Consider the following 20,094-nt stretch of genomic DNA (forward strand, 5'->3'; position numbering starts at 1 on the left):
GCATAAATTTTCTGTCTAGTTTTACATTGTCTAATGAATTATTTTTTCACCATGTATAAAAGAAAAGAGGTCCAGAAGAATACATTTCATGTAGCTCAGAATAAACTCATCTGCTTACATGCAAGAAAAGACTTTTACTTGAGCAAATCATGAAGATGTGAGTTCTACACTCATCTTACTTGTTATCAAATTACCATACAGTGCTGTGATTCAGTGAAAGGGTGAACTAAGCTATACCACAACCAAAAGGTATACTCTGGTTCATCACAATGGTTGATGTCCATTCCAATTGGTTTGTGCCCATAATGACTATGTTGAATATTGACCCAGAGTTAAAACAAATCTCCCATGAAATGCAACTACAATGTATAGTAAAATAGTGTTTGTACAATTTAATAAGCCTTAGGAAGGGTGAGGCTCTCAAAATACAGTGATGCATTTAAAAAGGACAGGAAAAATCAAAAGAATTAGTGATTTCTACAGAAATAAAATAAAATAGAACAGAGTGTACAAAGACTGGAAAAATACATAGTCAATAACAGCACTGAAATCACTTGACAACTTTTCTTGACAAGATTCTTCACAATCTAAATTCTCATGATTAAGGCTGAAAATTTAGAAGCAAAAGGTTCACTCTTAAGGAAAGGAAAAGTTAAACATGTTTTCTCCTTGGGTCTTTTTATTTCCTTCTTTAAGTAGCTAAATTGAGACCATATTTCTTAAAATGTATTACAGTGTCTTACAATGCCTGATGAGGGATAATTTCAGCTAAAAAGTCATCCTCATTCTCTATACCAATAGCTCAGCACATCATCAACCTAAAATGAAAATGTTCCACAAAATCACTTTTAAGCTTTCCAAATTTACATGAGATTCTTTCATTAAGTGTACTAGATCTTTCTATAAAGTATTAATAAGCATTTTTCTATGACTGAGGATACAAAAGGGTAAGGAAGGGTCGGATACAAAAGATTATGCATAAGAACAATATAAATAAATGTTATTCATAATAACCAGGAGAAAGAGAATGCAATAGTTTTGAGGTGAATATTTGTTGGTTTTGCCTTACAGGTGTCTATTCCTCCTTTTTGTGGAAAAAACAAAACAAAACAAAAACCTAGTCATACCTGGGATGAACTCTTCACCTCTACTGTTAGCCTAGGTGCTTACAGAAAAATGGACTACACTGCCCACTGGTTAAGGCCACACCAGTCAATGCATCCCACTGGTATGGACATAGGAATTTCTTCAGGTCTGAGCAAATGATGCAGTTCAGGTTAACGCAGATAATTGAAACTCAATTCTGGGACCTTTGTTCAACTCACGAGGATACTGAACTTTCTCTTCCACCTACCTGAGTATCATAATAACATGAGCATAAGAATGTCAGGGAACACACAGAGTCTGAAAATAAGGCCACCTCAGAGGAGACAAACAGAAAGATGCATCTAAGCAAAGGGGTGAGATTTGAGATCTGAGTCAAGCCACTCACTGGGGCCATGTATTCCACTGTTTGCTTAAGTCAGTTGCACTGGGTGTTCTATCAATTGTACCTGAAAGAATATTAACTCATATCAGTATCTTCTGCAAGATGATGGATAATCCTGATTTTTCCCAAAAGGTAGTTCATGTGCATGGATGAACATTTAAAAAAACAGTACTGATAGCAATGGAATTATTTAAATGTGTATAAAAAAATACATGAATCTAACAAATAATCCCATTATTTCATGGATACTACTGCTTAGGAATAAAAGTAAATTTTCACAAAATGAGTTGACTAACAGTAGACATTAAAACATTAACTAAATAATGTTATTTGTGGTACACAGATAACAAGAATCATGACGATGTAATTGAATGATGTGGGAAACTATGAACTGTCCAGAAGTTGGGTGCAAACAATTTACACCCACTCAGCCTTATGCACACAGTGCCTCTATCACTTCTAATTGTAAGGCATGACAAAGTCAATGCTAAATTAAAGTTGGGCATCCAGTGAATAGGACTTGATAGTCTGTAAGCAGAGAAAGGGGTGGCCAAGGGAGGAGAAGAAGAATGGGACGGGCTGAGATATGAAAACATATAGTTTCACGTTATTTCTGTACCTTTCTAAGTCAGAGTCCTCGCTGTATCATGAAGTCTCTGTTGTGTTGTAATTTGTCACAAGCTTCCTTGAAAGAGCTCTCAAATATGAAAAAAGTGAAAAGAACATTCCTGCTACACTGTTCCTGAGCTGCTACAATGGAAGACAGCAGGGTACCTAGAAAACAGCCCTGGCTGGATTTGACTTGGTGCCTAGAAGTTTGTAGCCTTATTTCGGTGCACAGCTTGGTTTCCAACCACCGGGGGAGCCTCCAGTGGAAAGGTCAACAATTTAATCTCATGCTCTGCCCTCAGGGAATATTTACTAACTGTTGTTGAACAACTTAGTTTTTCAGATGTGAACATGGCATCTTTAGCACTAGGCAGACAGGCCTGGAAACTGGAGGCCAACCTTACTACAAATGAATTTGTCACAATATGTGTGTAGGAGTTGACTCAAACTTTAAGCCTTCAAAACTTGACGTTTTTTAGTTTAAAAGCCAGAGAATACCAGGAGGACTCATTTGTTTATTCTATTTATTTGAAGTCAGAAATGGAAGTAACCTTTATTTTATACGGTGCTAAATGTTTCAAGAAAGGCCAACTTGTCCAATTTCAGTTCCAGTTCTAAACCAGAGGTTCTCAATCCAGGCTGAGTAAAATAATTTATTGAAGAGTGTTTTTTAAGGTGATACCAAGGCTCCATCCCATATATCTGAAATCTGGCTCTGAAACACTTATTCAGGAATTAGGAAAAGGTATTTGAGCTTCTGCCTTAGCGAAGGCAACTCCATATTGGAAACCCCAGTTCTATTTTGAGAAAAACCTATGACCTAGGCCTGACTAAGCTATAATATGATTAAATGCTTAAAGAATAACCTTCTACATGCTTGAGAAATTCCAGGAACTACAGGACATGTCAAGCCTGCAGCTACAGATTAACTGCTCTCCCTACACAATCAAGGTGACTCGGACCAGACCACTGCACCACCAATTTCAAGGCAATTATCGAAGCAGACTGTGCTGCTCCACACATCCCCCCTACTGCACACCTCTGAAACTTTTCCTTTACAAACTCTTGTCCCCTAACTGGCAACTCGGAGATGGTTTTGGGGACACTAGTCCATCTTCCCAGGTTGCCGGCTTCCTGAATAATACATCTTTCTTTTTCCACCAAACCTTGTCTCCAGAACATTGACTTTTGAGCAATGAGAAGCCAAACCTGAGTTTGGTTCTGGCTCTGGCCGGTCACATATCAATGATATCAGGATCTCAGGTGGAGGGGGTGTAGGTCACGGTATATTTTGTCATTGTATTGATATTTTGAGTGGGCTGTGTAAACATATTAATTTTTAAAACTATAGGCAATTTAAATGTAACAAGTTTTGTAGCTAGCTTTTCCATTCTTAATTTGCTCTTGGTAATGTATTAAGGCTCTTTAAAAAGAAATGGATGCAATCAGGCCGTCTTAATTGAATGGATGGAAGAAGTAGCTAAAAAGAAAATGAAAAAACTGTACCACCCTCCTAAAAATGGGAGAGAGAGATCTTATGTTTCCTTTTTAATAGATGAGATTAAAAGGAAACAAAATAGTATATGTTTTATAAAGTTTCTTTTTCTTACTTTTTTCCATTTAAGTTTTATTTTGCACCAATAAAGGCTAGTATTAAAACAAGTGCTAGTAGCTCATTTAAGGCACTGTTATACAGTACCAACTACATGAGTTATGAGTCTCAGCTACATCCCAGGTGTCATACTAGGTATTAAGAATATAGAGATGAATATAAAGACCCAGCCTGTTACATTTTGCACCTCAAGCTGCAAAATCCAATGAAGGAGACAGATTCACAAACACATAATTTCAGGATAACACAAGAAGGCACATATAATTTCATGATTGGTAGGGAACATAAAAATTCCATATAATTAATCCTTTAGTTTAATACTTAAATCTATAACAAAATACCAAGTTTAAGAATCTTTAGTGATGGGCAACTCACTGCCTTCTGGGCAGCCCACTGCATTTCTGAATACCTCAAGTTTTACTGTTTTCTTACACTGAACTAAAAATCTAAGTTCCTTCTACTTATTGGTCATAGGCTTATCATCATAGAGGCAACACAGAATAAGCAATGCATGTCTGATGGCCTCTCTCTTCTTGGTAGTGTAGAAGCCTATCAGTGAAGGAGAGTGGAATTGTGAAGAGAGGGATTTGAACAACATGGGAATTATGCTCAGACAATTATAAAAACAGACTGAAGAGAAAAGAAAGGAAATCGTCCCCCACCCCCAGCAAAAAAAAGAAACAATAAAATAACTCAGCACTGTTGTGTAAATGTTTTCAACAATGTCATGCTGACTCAGGACAAGTACACAGAGAGAAGTACAGAAACCCAGAGCTTGAGACAGGTACAATACACCCTGCAGAAATGCATGGGAGCATCTCGATTTTAATTCGATGGTCTTTGGAAATAACTTGATTATAAAAAGTTCTATTTCCTGTCAGTTGAAGTAGCCTCTTAGAATGACTCATGCACATAAATTTTATTTTACAGACAAGCCTTACCTTTACAAACTTTGCAACAGCTATGAGACAAGGTAATCTGATGAGACTCTGGACAATCCAGAGCTGGACAGCCTGAACTCTCAACCAGCTTCATGGTCTGGTCCTGTCAGACAACAGAAAATAAAAGCTTCAAACCTCTTAATTAGGAATAACTCAGAAGTTTCCAGATCCGACATCCAAGAAATTTCTTCGAACATGAGAGTAAAATTTTCACCCTGAGAACCTCTGCACAGGTCACACACTCACTTGCAAAATAACATTAAATGACAACTGGAAAGCCTTTCAAATGGACAAGCAGCCCTGGGGATGGAAGCATGCCACACTGCAGCCATGCCTTCAATTTCCAAACATCAGGGTAATCCTGAAAGATTCTGTTAGCTTACAACATATTTGCACATCCAGATGACAATTGTGTCAAAGATACAGCTTGAATTCTATCAATAGCTCACTTTGGAAAAAACAATAAATAAAACCCGGGCTTTTTAAACATTCTCATTTCAAAGTTTCCTAAACTGTTATAGATTATCCCAAGTGAGTGTGATGAGGAACACTGGGGATCTCTCACAAAACTATAAGGAAAATGAGGGCAGGATTTATGTCTCTTGAGCATGAATGTCTTGCATTTTTTCTGGCATATAACAAGCAATCGAAAAATTTTCCTGAATGAATGAATAAATCAATGTAAAACGATTACAGTTCTAGCCACCGAAGTAGATAAAACCCTTCTCAAAGAGAAACCAAAATACAGAACAGAATACTTTTCTGATAAATGTAACAGCACTGCCCTTGAAGCCAACATTTTGCTTCTATACTGTCAACCTCCAGTCTCTTTAAGAGCGAGGGTCATTAACTGTTATACTATGCTTACCAATACATAAGTAATAAAATAACCGTTGGAACTTGAAGGCTTCTGTTTTAATACTGCTCAATAGCTTAGCTTTTTAGATATCATTTCTATAAGTACTGCTTTTATTGAAGAAATCGTAATTTCAATATCTCCCTCTTCCTGGCTTATCAATGGAAAGGACCTTCTCCAAGTCACCATAATGGCAGGAAAAAAAAAGAAAGAAAGTGTCAGAAGACATGTATACAGTGGAGTCAAACGCTATTCTCTCTTTGGTTTGACGGTAATATCCATTCTGATAATCTTATTTTCAGGACCACCGTGTTTTTCTGTGTTACTATGAAACTCACAGACCCCCCAGGACACATTTTCAAGGCCACAAAACTGACAATAAAGGAACAAAGGAGGACTAGAATTGACAGCCCAGAAAATGGAAGCCTGAGAGAGATGACAATTATGTAAAATAGCTCAGGGGCCTGAAGGGAGAAAAAACAATGGGAGTCCTTAATGTCAAGAATTTAGTGAAGAATACAAAAGCTTATGAAATTCTGGTAGAGCTGTGCTGTAGAATCCACAGCTACTAGCTACAAGATTCTGACAACTTTGTATGGTAAAATAATGTAAAATATTTCATTAAGATTTTATATTGATTACATTAGAAATGATAATATTTTGGATATATGGGGTTGAATACAGAAAATTTAGCCCAAATAAAAATCACATGTGTGGCTTGCATCATATTTCTACTGGACAGCATAGCATTAGAGGGTAGGAAGTGATTTCTTTTGTTTGAGCAAATAAATGGTAACATTTATTCATTCACCCAATATTTATTAAGCACCTGCAGAGTTGCCTATACACAGACTTCTCACAAATCGAATTTAAAATAAAATCACTTTATAGGTATTTTAAAATCAAATAGGAAACTATCTCAGTAAATTTTAGATCATAATTATCAGTATTATGGAATACACTTGTCAAATGAAAAGAACACACACACACACAAAGTGGAGAATCTTCAAATGCCCTCACAATTTTCAGATTTAGGGCTGATATTTCAAAGTTAGAGTTTACTTAGAAACCAGCTGATAAAAGTTTTCCACCTTCCTTGAAGTAAAATTTCTCTGATTTCCTTGGTGTTGCTAGATCTCACTCCAAGCCTTCCAATCCTTATATCTACTGTGGGACCTGCTCCACTCAAAACAGCATTGGTGAAGGGATGCTGACGGAGAAAAATCCATCTGGAAATATAGCTTCAGCAATTGTGTTAGTGTTCCTATGCCCCAGCTCCCTTAACTTTAAGATGGTAACCTACATCATGGGAGAGCTTATTTAAAGCCAAAAGAAGCAGCTAGAATACCTTATAATGGACGTGGACAAATCAGAGCTTTCACGTTCCAGAAACCAAATCTGTCACAGTTTTGCATCTTTATGTCTCTGCCTTGCTTATCCCAAATGTCTTCCAACTTAAGATGCACGAGGTATACAGCTGGATTTTTCAGATTCAACTTATCTTGGCAAAATTCTGAAGATTTTCCTTTCGCCAACACTTAATCATATGAATGCTCACAGTTTATTGCCAGCAGAGTAAATCACTTATCTTAATTTTCTAAATAACCTATACATACTAAATCATCCCCACAAACCATGTACAGGAGGCATTTGAAGAAGAAAATGAAGGATCAAATGTAAATGAACCCTAAAGCAGAAACTTTATATGTAGACAGTTTCCTTTAGACAGAATATGGCTTGAAATATAACATTATGGTCAAGGAATATAAAATCATAGTTTATAAAAGCTAAATGTGAAAAGTGTTATGAAACATATTTACTTTTTCAATTAGTAGGTCAAGAAGCAGACTTAAAATGAATCATGTTTGCTTCAGAAGCATACGTCAAAAGCACATGTATAAAACATTCCCCTTAAAATTATTTAAAAGATTCCTCCCAAAGGAATTAAGATCAATATCAATCTCATCTCCATCCAACACCTAATTTTTATTAGGTAAATTTGGTTCTGATTTTAATTGGACTGATATTTATCACGAGTCAAAAGCAAGAGTGAGAACAGGCCGAGTCTAATTTTATCTAATACATTTTCTTCAAAACAGCAAACAAGGAGTTGATTTGTGTTTGGAAAATGTAAGACAACTTCATAATATGACAAAAGAGTGTTTTTATTTATTGGGAAAATTTATTGGGAAAATTTACATGATTGCAAAAACAATGAGAATTTCTATACATTTGAGCTATAATTATCATCTTAAATTTTCTCTTTGCCTTAGAATTTTAAAGGTATTACAAGGGTGAGATTTTTAAAGGAACATTTACTGTGTTCATGTAACGGAAAGAAATTTGAAACACACATGAAGAGCTTCCTTACCTGGCACTCATAGAGAACACATACGCCAGAAGAGGAGTAGACCGTATTTCTTTCTCCTTCAAAATAGGTTCGTCCATGAATTTGGCATATAGCTTTGGAGTAAAAAAACATATATATTTTTTAAATGTTTCATTAAGAAAAATAGCTTACAGGTGTTCAGATCATTTTGCCACAATATTTCACATGTCCTTGTGACTTTTCAAGGTGTTTGAGTAACTGTAAACCTAAATTCAACCCAATATAAGGCACATGTAGGCTCAAGTTATTTTCATGCCCATTAAGTTCAGAGAGTAAAATAAGGTACAAAAAGGATAAGGGGCAATGGCAAGTCAGAATTAAACTCTGAAAAAGGAGTGCTGATAAGCAGACTCAAAGCTAATTACTTGCCTGTTAGATAATGTCCCACTTCAGGGCACATTAAGCAGGTGCTCAAAGAGCTACAAATCAGGGGCAACACAAATAAGAGAAAAGTTCATTTTTATATACCATTACAGAATTTTTTTTTTTTTTTTTTTTGCGGTACGCGGGCCTCTCACTGTTGTGGCCTCTTCCGTTGTGGAACACAGGCTCCGGACGCGCAGGCTCAGCGGCCATGGCTCGCGGGACCAGCTGCTCCGCGGCATGTGGGATCGTCCCGGACCGGGGCACGAACCCGTGTCCCCTGCATCGGCAGGCGGACTCTCAACCACTGCGCCACCAGGGAAGCCCCATTACAGAATTTTAAAACAGAAAATTAGAAAGAAACTATTTTAATTCCAGTACATACATGTAAATGTTATGTTTTATGGGTTAGTATCATTTTATTTGCAAGTACATGTGGGTTAAGGCACCCTATTTAAGATGTTGAAAGGTCTTAATCTGGGCCTGCCTTGCTTCCATCACAATTAAATAAAATTTTAAGATAGAACTTCAGACTCAGTGGTGAAAACATTTTTAATGAGTGAAGATGCATACAAAGTATCAAAGAATTTTTTTGAGACTTTCAAAATATTTACAATTCACAGCAAACATTTAGCCAATGGAAACTGCTTGCTCGTTTTGAAATGAATGTTTCACACTACCTATGTTGACTCATCACCTAAACAGAGACAGATTTACCCTGAAGCTAATTAAGCTTAACTTTCAGTATCCTTCTTGGGCTTAGCCCTCCATTCTAAGACTCTGAACCAACTTTTGTTTTCACAGATTTGCACTGTTTTCCTTTCAAAGGACACTCAATATTGTAGATGCTTTGGAGCTCCATAACATCTAGATCAACCCAAGCTAATCACTTCAAAAGACCAGAGGAAGCAGTCATCTGATAGGAAGAAAACTCAAGCAGTTTGTTAGCCCTATTTACTAAATCCAATTTTTAATTTTAACTACATGGATTTTACAAAAGGGGTGTGTATATTTCCTTTTAATTCCATTGTGTGCGTTAGAATAAAGTCCCTCTTCAGAATTTATACATCCCATTATCTTTAAAAGTATCACATTGCCTAAAAAAATGTATAACAAAGAAATTAGACATACTTCTATTAAATATTGAGTATATATATGGTTGTAGAAATATTCATATTTAAGCCAACTTTCATCTTTGCCCAAAAGTTAACTGATTATTTAAAAGCTGCACATTTAAATAATGGAAAGCGTGCACATTTTAAAAATGCCATCCTTCAGCTGATCTCCTTACTCAGCTTTTATTAACAAATTTCACTACATAATATATATTACTGGAAAATTGATTTTAAAGTTTTGGAGGTTGTTGGAAGTGAATACAACTTACTTGCATAAATTATATTACTTAAAAGCTGGCTGAAGCTTGCTCACTCATGAATATTCAAAATGAAAATAGGGAGTTGTCAGTTGCATACTATCTATCATATATGAATTACAATAGCATGTGCATTTACTTAATGAACCTGATTGATTGTAAAATGTCTATATCCAACGTGTAATTTTTAAGATTGTGCTTTGTTTTTTCTTATGAGATTCAATAACCTCAAAGTACCAAGATCTGGCTTATGGCATGTTCAATTATACTTAAGTACCACATTTTATAAGATAAGGAGAATAAATAAAACCTTCTTCTATTCAGCACCTGCCAGTCAAAGGTTCCTAAGCCTATTATATTATACAACTCGGTAACTGCAGTCTATTCAGGCCCAAGGGTACGTTGAAGAAAAAAATATGATGTTCCAAGTCTTTCTTAGAGCGGAGGGAAAAGGAAACACTGTAAAACCACAAAGGTAAATTCTTCTTATACAAAGTCTTATGATAATTTAATACTCATGCAGAGCAGATGGACCTTCTGCTCTAAACTCTTAATTCAAAAGACTCAAATAGGCAACTTGTGAGACAATAGGGCACCAAATGGAGCTTGGCAGAGCGAGAAGCACAAAACGAATGAGATCACAATTGCTTCATTTCCTTTCAAGCAATCAGCACAAACAGGGTGAATTTGGCTTAGAAAGAACCCAAAGTGAGTGATTTTTGTCTCGTTTCTTTTTTGATCAGTTGCTGTGATTCTCCATAATTCTGAGGTTTACTCTAAATACCTAGTAATGCCATCAGGGTATGCCTTCCCTAGGTTCTTTAGGGGAAAAATGTTAAGAAACTCAGAAATATATACATACATATATAGGTATATATTCCTAATCATTCCTAAAAAATACTACAAGGAATCTTGAAAATCCATAAGGATGGCTCTGGGACATAGGAGTAGACTGCAGGAGTAAAAGTCGTATTAATTTGTTGACACATTTAACAAATACGTACTGAGCTCCTGCTAACATGCCAGGTAGTCTGCTAGGTACTAGGATTCAAAGATGAAAGAGACATGTTTCTACCCCTCACTACTGAGTTGGGAAGACAGACTCGTTCACAACTAACTATAATAAAAGCCAAGCTCAAGTGCTATAACTGAGAAATTCATAAGTGACAGGTAAACACAGGAGACCAAGTGGTAAACTGGGGGCGGGGGCGGGGGCACTGGATCAAAGGTGAGGAAACAAGGGCTGGAGAAGGACCCAGACTCTGGCAATAGCGACAAGTCATCATCACCCCAGGGATAAGGAACAGGGAGAGGAAATGGTTTTATTGGAGCCCACAGTGAGCCAGAGTTATGAAGGAGAGGCAGCCCAGTGGGAGTCGAAATCATGAGAGACACAGGTACCACCAGAAACCCAGCCTGGTGCAGGGAAGGAGCAGGGGAGAAACACGGCCAACTCTCTCTCCTCTGGCCTTCCTATTTCCTGCCAGTGCATCCCATTGGCAAACCCTACCCAAAGCCAGCTGGCAAGGAGACCAGGGTGATACAGTCTGCAGAAGTCCAGCTCCTGGGGTACAGAGTAGGACAGAGAAAGACAGGTGGGGTGCGTGGGGTGTCCAGGAGAAAGAATAACCAACCCCCAGCACTGGTAGCTATCACAGTAATTCAATTTAGACCATGAAGAGAAATAGTTTACAAGGATAGGTTGCTTACAAGAGCATGAGAGAGTGGAACACAGTAAAAATAAATTTTAAAGAGGGAAAATTGAGACATTTAAAAAATACAACTCTATTTAAAAAAAAAAACACAAACCCAGATAGCTTATCAAAATGAGATCCATAAGCAAGGAGAAGGCAAAATGAAGGAACTGGACAGATCAAGTGTTAAAACAGAGGAGAGGAAACAGATTAGGTGCTGCCTTGATTTTAACCAAGGCTAGCCCCTGTAGGTATCAGGGACAAAGCCTCAGGGATAACAATGATCACTGTGGCTGCCACACTGACTGCAAGAAAGTCTCTAGAATTCCGTAACTGAACTGCACCTCCCTGCTTACCCTTCCCCAGCACAGTATAAGAAATCACTTCCTCAACAAAACAACAAAGGAATAATCATTTTGCTGTATTGATTTCTTCTTCAATTCAACTGCATTAACATGTTCATAGAGGCTTCATTTCTTTCCTAGTTTTGGTGTGTGTGTGTGTGTGTGTGTGTGTGTGTGTGTGTGTGCTGGTGTGTGCATATATAGCAATAAGTTTCTTGTGACATAACTCTGGATTCCTATGTCCAAATCATTTACCAGCTTAAAGCAGAATTATGCCAACTAGGCTGCATTTTCAAAGATCTATGCTAAGTGATTTACTGAGTATATTACATGTACATATTCGAAGGTAATGAAGCCTCTACGGGGAAGGGTATTAATTCATTGATACAGTTTTATCCCCTTGCAGACTAAGAAGCTAAGCCCCCATGCAGTCAGACTAACCCATAGCACTACTGCTACTCTTAAATTATTAATATTAACCAATGTCAAAGGCATATTCACTATGACTCTCATACACACACACACACACACACACACACACACACACACACACAATACCATACACACACACCAGGGGGTACCGTTCACATCGTGTGAATTATGTCACTCAGAGCTGTCCAATGAACAGTCTATTAAGCCATAGGGAGAGAAATTAACTAGAACTTGGGGAAATTCAATAGGATGCTATAACAATTGGTATACATGTTTTACCAAGGTTATATTAAATATCACTAATCACATAGTTAATAGCACCATAATTATGAGAAAATCTGAAAAAGCAATTAATGTGAATTATTTTCACTTAATCTCTCCTCTATTTTAACAATTAACAAGAAATAAGAAGACAGGAAATGCAACAGATGCAAATTTGAGACTCTTCAGTTGTAAAAATGTGAAAAGGAATTTATAGAACAGATTGAGAAATGGATAAGTGAAAGAAGCCAGTAAAACTCTAAAAGCTCTAAGTTACACATTAAAATCATGATTCATTGGTCATTAATGCAAAGATAGAAAATGCAGATCCCTCTAATGAGATCTAAATCAACTTCTGCAAACCTTTGTAGAAAGAATTAACCAAACCTATCTAACAATATATTAGAATATAAAAGCAAATAGACATACATTTCACTTCTAAACATTTCCTCAGTAACTATATATTTAGATTCTTTTTATTACTGGATTGAAAATACATGAGTCTACACTAAATTTCCCTATTGGTATCAAGACAGAGGGCAGACAGCAGAGCAAGAAGAACTACAATCCTGCAGCCTGTGGAACAAAAAACACATTCACAGAAAGATAGAAAAGACGAAAAGGCAGAGAGCTATGTACCAGATGAAGGAATAAAATAAAACCTCAGAAAAACAACTAAATAAAGTGGAGATAGGCAACCTTCCAGAAAAAGAATTCAGAATAATGATAGTGGAGATGATCCAGGACCTCAGAAAAAGAATGGAGACAAAAATCCAAAAGATGCAAGAAATGTTTAACAAAGACCTAGAAGAATTAAAGAACAAACGAACAGAGATGAACAACACAATAACTGAAATGAAAACTAAACTAGAAGGAAGCAATAGCAGAATAACAGAGGCAGAAGAACGGATAAGTGACCTGGAAGACAGAATGGTGGAATTCACTGCTGTGGAACAGAATTAAAAAAAAAAGAATGAAAAGAAAAGAACACAGCCTAAGAGACCTCTGGGACAACATTAAATGCAACAACATTCGCATTATAGGGGTCCCAGAGGGAGAAGAGACAGAGAAAGGACCAGAGAAAATATTTGAAGAGATTATAGTGGCAAACTTCCCTAAAATAGGAAAGGAAATAGCCACTCAAGTCCAGGAAGTGAAGAGAGTCCCATGCAGGATAAACCGAAGGAGAAACATGCCAAGACACATAGTAATCAAATTGGCAAAAATTAAAGACAAAGAAAAATTATTGAAAGCAGCAAGGGAAAAATGACAATAACATACAAGGGAACTCCCATAAGGTTAACAGCTGATCTCTCAGCAGAAACTCTACAAGCCAAAAGAGAGTGGCATGATATATTTCAAGTGATGAAAGGGAAGAACCTACAACCAAGATTACTATACCTGGCAAGGATCTCATTCAGATTCGATAGAGAAATCAAAAGCTTTACAGATAAGCAAAAACTAAGAGAATTCCACACCACCAAACCAGCTCTACAACAAATGCTAAAGGAACTTCTCTAAGTCTGAAACACAACAGAAGAAAAGGACCTACAAAAACAAACCCAAAACAATTAAGAAAATGGTAATAGGAACATGCATATCGATAATTACCCTAAATGTGAATGTGTTAAATGCTCCAACCAAAAGACACAGGCTTCCTGAATGGATACAAAAAACAAGACCCATATATATGCTGTCTACAAGACCCTACCTCAGACCTAGGGACACATTCAAACTGAAAGTGAGGGGATGGAAAAAGATATTCCATGCAAATGGAAATCAAAACAAAGCTGGAGTAGCAATTCTCATATCAGAAAAAATAGACTTTAAAATAAAGAATGTTACAAGAGACAAGGAAGGACACTACATAATGATCAAGGGATCCATCCAAGAAGAATATAAAACAATTATAAATATATATGCACCCAACATAGGAGCACCTCAATACATAAGGCAACTGCTAACAGCTATAAAAGACGAAATGGACAGTAACACAATAATAGTGGGGGACTTTAATACCTCACTTAAACCAATGGACAGATCATCCAATATGAAAATTAATAAGGAAACACAAGCTTTAAATGACACAATAGACCAGACATATTTAATTGATATTTATAGGACATTCCATCCAAAAACAGCAGATTACACTTTCTTCTCAAGTGCACATGGAACATTCTCCAGGATAGATCACATCTTGGGTCACAAATCAAGCCTCACTAAATTTAAGAAAATTGAAATCATATCAGTCATCTTTGCTGATCACAACACTATGAGATTAGAAATGAATTAAAGGCAAATAAATGTAAAAAACACAAATACATGGAGGCTAAACACTACGTTACTAAATAACCAAGAGATCACTGAAGAAATCAAAGAGGAAAACAAAAAATACCTACAGACAAATGACAATGAAAACACAACGATCCATAACCTATGGGATGCAGCAAAAGCAGTTCTAAGAGGGAAGTTTACAGCTATACAAGCCTACCTCAAAAAACAACAAAAATCTCAAATAAACAGTCTAACTATACACCTAAAGGAACCAGAGAAAGAAGAACAAACAAAACCCAAAGTTAGCAGAAGGAAAGAAATCATAAAGATCAGAGCAGAAATAAATGAAATAGAAACAAAGAAAACAATACCAAAGATCAATAAAACTAAAAACTGGTTCTTTGAGAAGATAAACAAAATTGGTAAACCATTAGTCAGACTCATCAAGAAAAAGAGGGAGAGGACTCAAATCAAGAAAATTAGAAATGAAAAAGGAGAAGTTACAACAGACACCACAGAAATACAAAGCATCCTAAGAGAGTACTACAAACAACTCTATGCCAATAAAATGGACAACCTGGAAGAAATGGACAAATTCTTAGAAAGGGATAACCTTCCAAGACTGAACCAGGAAGAAATAGAAAATATGAACAGATCAATCACAAGTAATGAAATTGAAACTGTGATTAAAAATCTTCCAACAAACAAAAGTCCAGGACCAGATGGCTTCACAGGTGAATTCTATCAAACATTTAGAGAAGAGCTAACACCCATCTTTCTCAAACTCTTCCAAAAAACTGTGGAGGAAGGAACACTCCCAAACCCATTCTATGAGGCCACCATCAGCCTGATACCAAAACCAGACAAAGATACTACAAAAAAAGAAAATTACAGACCAGTATCACTGATGATTATAGATGCAAAAATCCTCAACAAAATACTAGCAAACAGAATCCAACAACACATTAAAAGGATCATGCACCATGATCAAGTGGGATTTATCCCAGAGATGCAAGGATTCTTCAATTTATGCAAATTAATCAATGTGATACACCATATTAACAAATTGAAGAAGAAAACCCATATGATCATCTCAATAGATGCAGAAAAAGCTTTTGACAAAATTCAACACCCATTTATGATAAAAACTCTCCAGAAAATGGGCATAGAGGGAACCTACATCAACATAATAAAGGCCATATATGACAAACCCACAGCAAACATCATTCTCAATGGTGAAAAACTGAAAGCATTTCCTCTAAGATCAGGAACAATACAAGGATGTCCATTCTCACCACTATTATTCAACATAGTTTTGGAAGTCCATGCCACAGCAATCAGTGAAGAACAAGAAATAAAAGGAATACATATTGGAAAAGAAGAGGTAAAACTGTCACTGTTTGCAGATGATATGATACTATACATAGAGAATCCTAAAGATGCCACCAGAAAACTACCAGAGCTAATCAATGAACTTGGTGAAGTTGCAGGATACAAAATTAATGCATAGAAATCTCTTGCATTCCTATACACTAATAATGAAAAATCTGAAAGAGAAATTAAGAAAACACTCCCATTTACCATTGCAACAAAAAGAATAAAATATCTAGGAATAAACCTACCTAGGGAGGCAAAAAACCTATATGCAGAAACTATAAGACACTGATGTAAGAAATTAAAGAAGATACAAACAGATGGAGAGATATATCATGTTCTTAGATTGGAAGAATCAATATTGTGAAAATGACTCTACTACCCAAAGCAATCTACAAATTCATTGCAATCCCTATCAAATTACCAATGGCATTTTTTACAGAACTAGAACAAAAAATCTTAAATTTTGTATGGATTCACAAAAGACCCCGAATAGTCAAAGCAGTCGTGAGGGAAAAAAACGGAGCTGGAGGAATCAGACTCTCTGACTTCAGACGATACTATAAAGCTACAGTAATCAAGACAATATGGTACTGGCACAGAAACAGAAACACATATTAATGGAACAAGATAGAAAGCCCAGAGTTAAACATGCACACCTATGGTCAACTAATCTATGACAAAGGAGGCAAGGATATACAATGGAGAAAAGACAGTCTCTTCAATACATGGTGCTGGGAAAACTGGACTCTACATGTAAAAGAATGAAATTAGAACACTCCCTAACACCATACACAAAAATAAACTCAAAAAATAGATTAGAGACCTAAATGTAAGACCGGACACTATAAAACTCTTAGAGGAAAACATAGGAAGAACACTCTTTGACATAAATCACAGCAAGATCTTTTTTGATCCACCTCCTAGAGTAATGGAATTAAAAACAAAGATAAACAAATGGGACCTAGTGAAACTTCAAAGCTTTTGCACAGCAAAGGAAACCATAAACAAGATGAAAAGACAACCCTCAGAATGGGAGAAAATATTTGCAAACGAATCAATGGACAAAGGATTAATCTCCAAAATATATAAACAGCTCATGCAGCTCAATATTAAAAAAACAAACAACCCAATCAAAAAATGAGCATAAGACCTAAATAGACATTTCTCCAAGAAGACATACAGATGGCCAAGAAGCACATGAAAAGCTGCTCAACATCACTAATAATTAGAGAAATGCAAATCAAAACTACAGTGAGGTATCACCTCACACCAGTTAGAATGGGCATCATCAGAAAATCTACAAACAACAAATGCTGGAGAGGGTGTGGAGAAAAGGGAACCCTCTTGCACTGTTGGTGGGAATGCAAACTGATACAGCCACTATGGAGCACAGTATGGAGGTTCCTTAAGAAACTAAAAATAGAATTACCATATGATCTGGCAATCCCACTAGTGGGTATATATGTTAACCATAACTGAAACAGACACATGCACCCCAATGTTCACTGCAGCACTATTTACAATAGCCAGGTCATGGAAGCAACGTAAATGCTCATCGAAAGACGAATGGATAAAGAAAATACGGTACATATATACAATGGAATATTACTCAGCTATAAAAAGGATCGAAATTGGGTCATTTGTTGAGACGTGGATTGATCTAGAGACTGTCATACAGAGTGAAGTATGTCAGAAAGAGAAAAACAAATATTGTATATTAACGCATATATGTGGAACCTAGAAAAATGGTACAGATGAACTGGTTTGCAGAGCAGAAATAGAGACACAGATGTAGAGAACAAACGTATGGACACCAAGGGGGGAAAGCTGCGGGGGTGGGGGTGGGGGTGTGATGAATTTGGCGATTGGGATTGACATGTATACACTGATGTGGATAAAACTGATGAGTAATAAGAACCTGCTGTATAAAAAAATAAATTTAATTTAATTTAAAAATTTAAAAAAAGTTAAATGAAATAAATTCATTTTAAAATAATAATAATGCATTTGGAAAAAAAAAGAAAAAAATAAATAAAAAATGATACAATACAAAATTAAAGGTTACAGATACCAAGAAGAAAAACAGTATAATTCACTTAGTGAGAAATGGGATTTATAATTTCTTTAAAATTCTCTTTGAAAACACCAGGTATCAGTGATCTTTAAATTGTTTAAGCTGTCTGTTAAGGGCAGAGTTGTATAAAGTAGTGGCTTTTACATGATGTTCTTTCTAATCTTGATTTCCACTGGGAGGGCTCTTAAAAACCCCATGTACAATGGCAATTATTTCATTTTGAGTCAACATGATACTTATTTGTTAGTTATATACAAATCAAAACTGTTGGATGAGGGGCTTCCTGGTGGCGCAGTGGTTGACAGTCCACCTGCCAATGCAGGGGACACGGGTTCGTGCCCCGGTCCGGGAAGATCCCACGTGCCGCTGAGCGGCTGGGCCCGTGAGCCATGGCCGCTGAGCCTGCGCATCCGAAGCCTGTGCTCCTCAACGGGAGAGGCCACAACAGTGAGAGGCCCGCGTACCGCAAAAAAAAAAAAAAAAAAAAAAGAAAACTGTTGGATGAGAAAATATCTCATTAACTGTAATTATGTATAAGTATATTTTTATTATAGCTTTTAAAAAAGAATGCACAATAAATGTATTCATGAAACAGGCTAAGATTCTGTGGAGTCAAACAAAAAAATCTGAAAGTGTTTCAATATTCTTAAAAGACTCCAATCAGTCATGTTGCATTTATCCAGCCCACAATCTTGTTTGAAATCTGGACTCACTTGGAGTCAATTCTTAACACTATGGTTGTAATAAAAGTTTTGAGCACTAAGTGCTATAAATTAATTTTCCCTCTTTCTACAATGCTTAAATTTCTATTAGAGCACTGAACCCATTTTTCCTTTCCTCTAGTTAGTTGTACATTTTTTTTATCTTTCCTACATGAGATGGGGGCAGTGTCTTAATTTGTCTTTGGATCTTGTACTCAGCACCCAGCACTGGCCATAAATAATAAATTTTAAAGGTTTGTTGAATTTTTTTTTGTAAGTTCTCTTCTAGCTTCCTATTTGATGAAAAGCCTGAAAACAAGAAAACTGGCCTGTCTGATCTTCATGTGTCCCTTTATATTTGGCCCTATCCTTTGATTTTGCCTCTTATAATAAAGGTCCTATAAATTGGGTCTCACAGAAATATTTTGCCTTTTCTGTTAAATGGCAGCTTATTCTCCACTGAAGTAGAACTGGAGCACTTGAAATGGGAGCAGATCTATCAGTTACTGAAAAATAGCTGGCTACTGTCAAAGCAGTATGAATAATACAAGACAACACATACAATGGAAGTCTGCCTGGAAAATTTGATGACAAAACCTTCTCCTTTCTCTACATAAAGCCAGTTTTTATGAGTCAATGCTGTTTAAATGATTAAAATATCAGTGTTTAAATAATTCACAAATTCATTAATTATACATGATTGCTTCCTTTAACTAAATCTCATTAATTGTTTGGGAATTTAGTTGTTTGCAAAACTAATATCAGAGTTTAGGAAATGAAAGCATGAGAGCAGATGCACAAACCTCCTTTCTCATCCTATATATATCATGTCCTTGCACTTCTAAAGGACCAAAGAGTGCTTCTCCTAGGGGGCCTTAATTTAGGTCAGTAGCCTATTCTTCCAAAACGAGAACAGGCCCTGAAACACCATAAATCTAGCAGTAGTGAGGGGTTAGGAGGCAAAGGAGGATAAAAATAACTTCCAGAATACAACAAAAGCATAAATTCTAACACCCTATCCAGATCAGCCTTTGGTTAGAAGGGTAGATACTGGGAAAGCAAGAATTGGATATTTAGAAGATCATAGCAAGAAGGCCGAGTCTATCGATGGAAGGAGGAGTTCAGTACTTTTGCCCCTAATTTGATTCTACCTATTTAAATTGTAACTAAGATAGATCCCGAAATTCTTTTCATTTAGCTACCTTTCTACCACTGGCCCCTGTTCTTGATCCTACCTCACATACCATAGGATGGATTCTTTTAAAAAAGACAATGTAATCAATTCATTTAGTCTCCTGGGGATAAG

The 20,094-nt window shown here is 36.4% G+C and overlaps 1 protein-coding gene across 3 annotated transcripts in view; it reads right to left on the minus strand.

Moving 5' to 3' along the window:
- NELL2 (neural EGFL like 2) overlaps positions 1-20,094 on the minus strand; it is a 376,784-nt gene that overhangs the window by 224,820 nt on the left and 131,870 nt on the right. For all 3 annotated transcript variants that reach the window (XM_049694047.1, XM_004274430.3, XM_049694046.1), the window contains 2 exons: positions 7,879-7,970; positions 4,652-4,754 (listed from right to left, as the gene is read on the minus strand). In XM_049694047.1, the coding sequence (XP_049550004.1) occupies positions 4,652-4,754; positions 7,879-7,970 (195 nt within the window). The remainder of the gene's footprint in view (positions 1-4,651; positions 4,755-7,878; positions 7,971-20,094) is intronic.

The sequence above is a fragment of the Orcinus orca genome, chromosome 11 (assembly GCF_937001465.1).
Source record: "Orcinus orca chromosome 11, mOrcOrc1.1, whole genome shotgun sequence".
In the NCBI taxonomy this organism is placed as follows: Eukaryota; Metazoa; Chordata; class Mammalia; order Artiodactyla; family Delphinidae; genus Orcinus; species Orcinus orca.